This window comes from Oryzias melastigma, linkage group LG14 (assembly GCF_002922805.2).
Source record: "Oryzias melastigma strain HK-1 linkage group LG14, ASM292280v2, whole genome shotgun sequence".
Lineage (NCBI taxonomy): Eukaryota > Metazoa > Chordata > Actinopteri > Beloniformes > Adrianichthyidae > Oryzias > Oryzias melastigma.
In genome coordinates this window covers 1,428,545-1,429,390 of record NC_050525.1, presented here as the reverse complement: position 1 = coordinate 1,429,390, position 846 = coordinate 1,428,545, and the positions used below count along the sequence as shown (strand labels likewise).

Below are 846 nucleotides of genomic sequence, written 5' to 3'. Positions count from 1 at the left end.
CTGGGACTCCTGCCTCTCCATGCTCTCGATTCTGCAGGTGACTCCAAGTGCCGCTGCCGCCTGTAAGACATGAAGTCTCACTGGGAACGGGGTGGCTCTCTGTCAGGAGAGCGGCTATGATGTCGTTCAGGAGCTCCGCGGGCCTGGCAGCCCCTCCTTCCGCAGGTGCAGCCACAGCGGGTCGCTGTGAGCTCCCCTCTGCAGCGTGCATCTCTGAGCCTCTTATTATCGTCAGAAAGCTCCTTCATTTCCATCCTCATATGATGCATGTCGTTTGTTAGTTGGTTCATCACTTTCCGCAGCTCGTCTGTAGCAGACACAGACTGCACCTTTAGCTCTCCTCCAGCGCAGGAAATGCGGCTGAGAGGAGCCACACAATCTCTCTGCAGAGCCTCTCTCTCGTTCTCACACCTCTCCGCGACAATTAAAGCCTCCTCCAAATCAGTGGCGCCCTGTTCCAAACACTTGGCTTTTAATCCAGGGTCCAGACCAGCCAAAAACCGTCTGAACTTTTCCTCACGTTGCGCCGCGTCGCCGTACTGAGGAAATGCCGCCACCACGAGCCGACTCACGTCCGCGGCGTACACCTGCAGACTCTCTCCGGCTGCTCGGGTCCGCGCCGACAGGCTGGTCCTGAAGCGCTCCAGCGCCTGTCTCTGCCCAAAAGCCGCACCAAGTTTTTCTTTCGCCGTATTGTAGTCAGCTTTGGCCAAATCTGTAAGGCTGTCCCACAGCAGAAACGCCGCGCTGCTGAGCTGTGTCGGTAAAATGCGCGCCAACTCGTCCTCGCAAGCCTCTCCAGATCCCGCGGTGGCTCCGACAGCAACCTCCAGCTGTCTGGCCCAG

General features: G+C 58.4%; 1 protein-coding gene across 1 annotated transcript; it reads right to left on the bottom strand.

The window, feature by feature from the left end:
* On the bottom strand, positions 1-846 carry LOC112142718 (the record flags this gene model as incomplete). The annotated part of the gene is given in 1 exon segment (XM_024266256.1): positions 1-846. A coding segment is annotated over 1 exon segment (769 nt), but the record flags the coding sequence as incomplete, so codon positions are not given.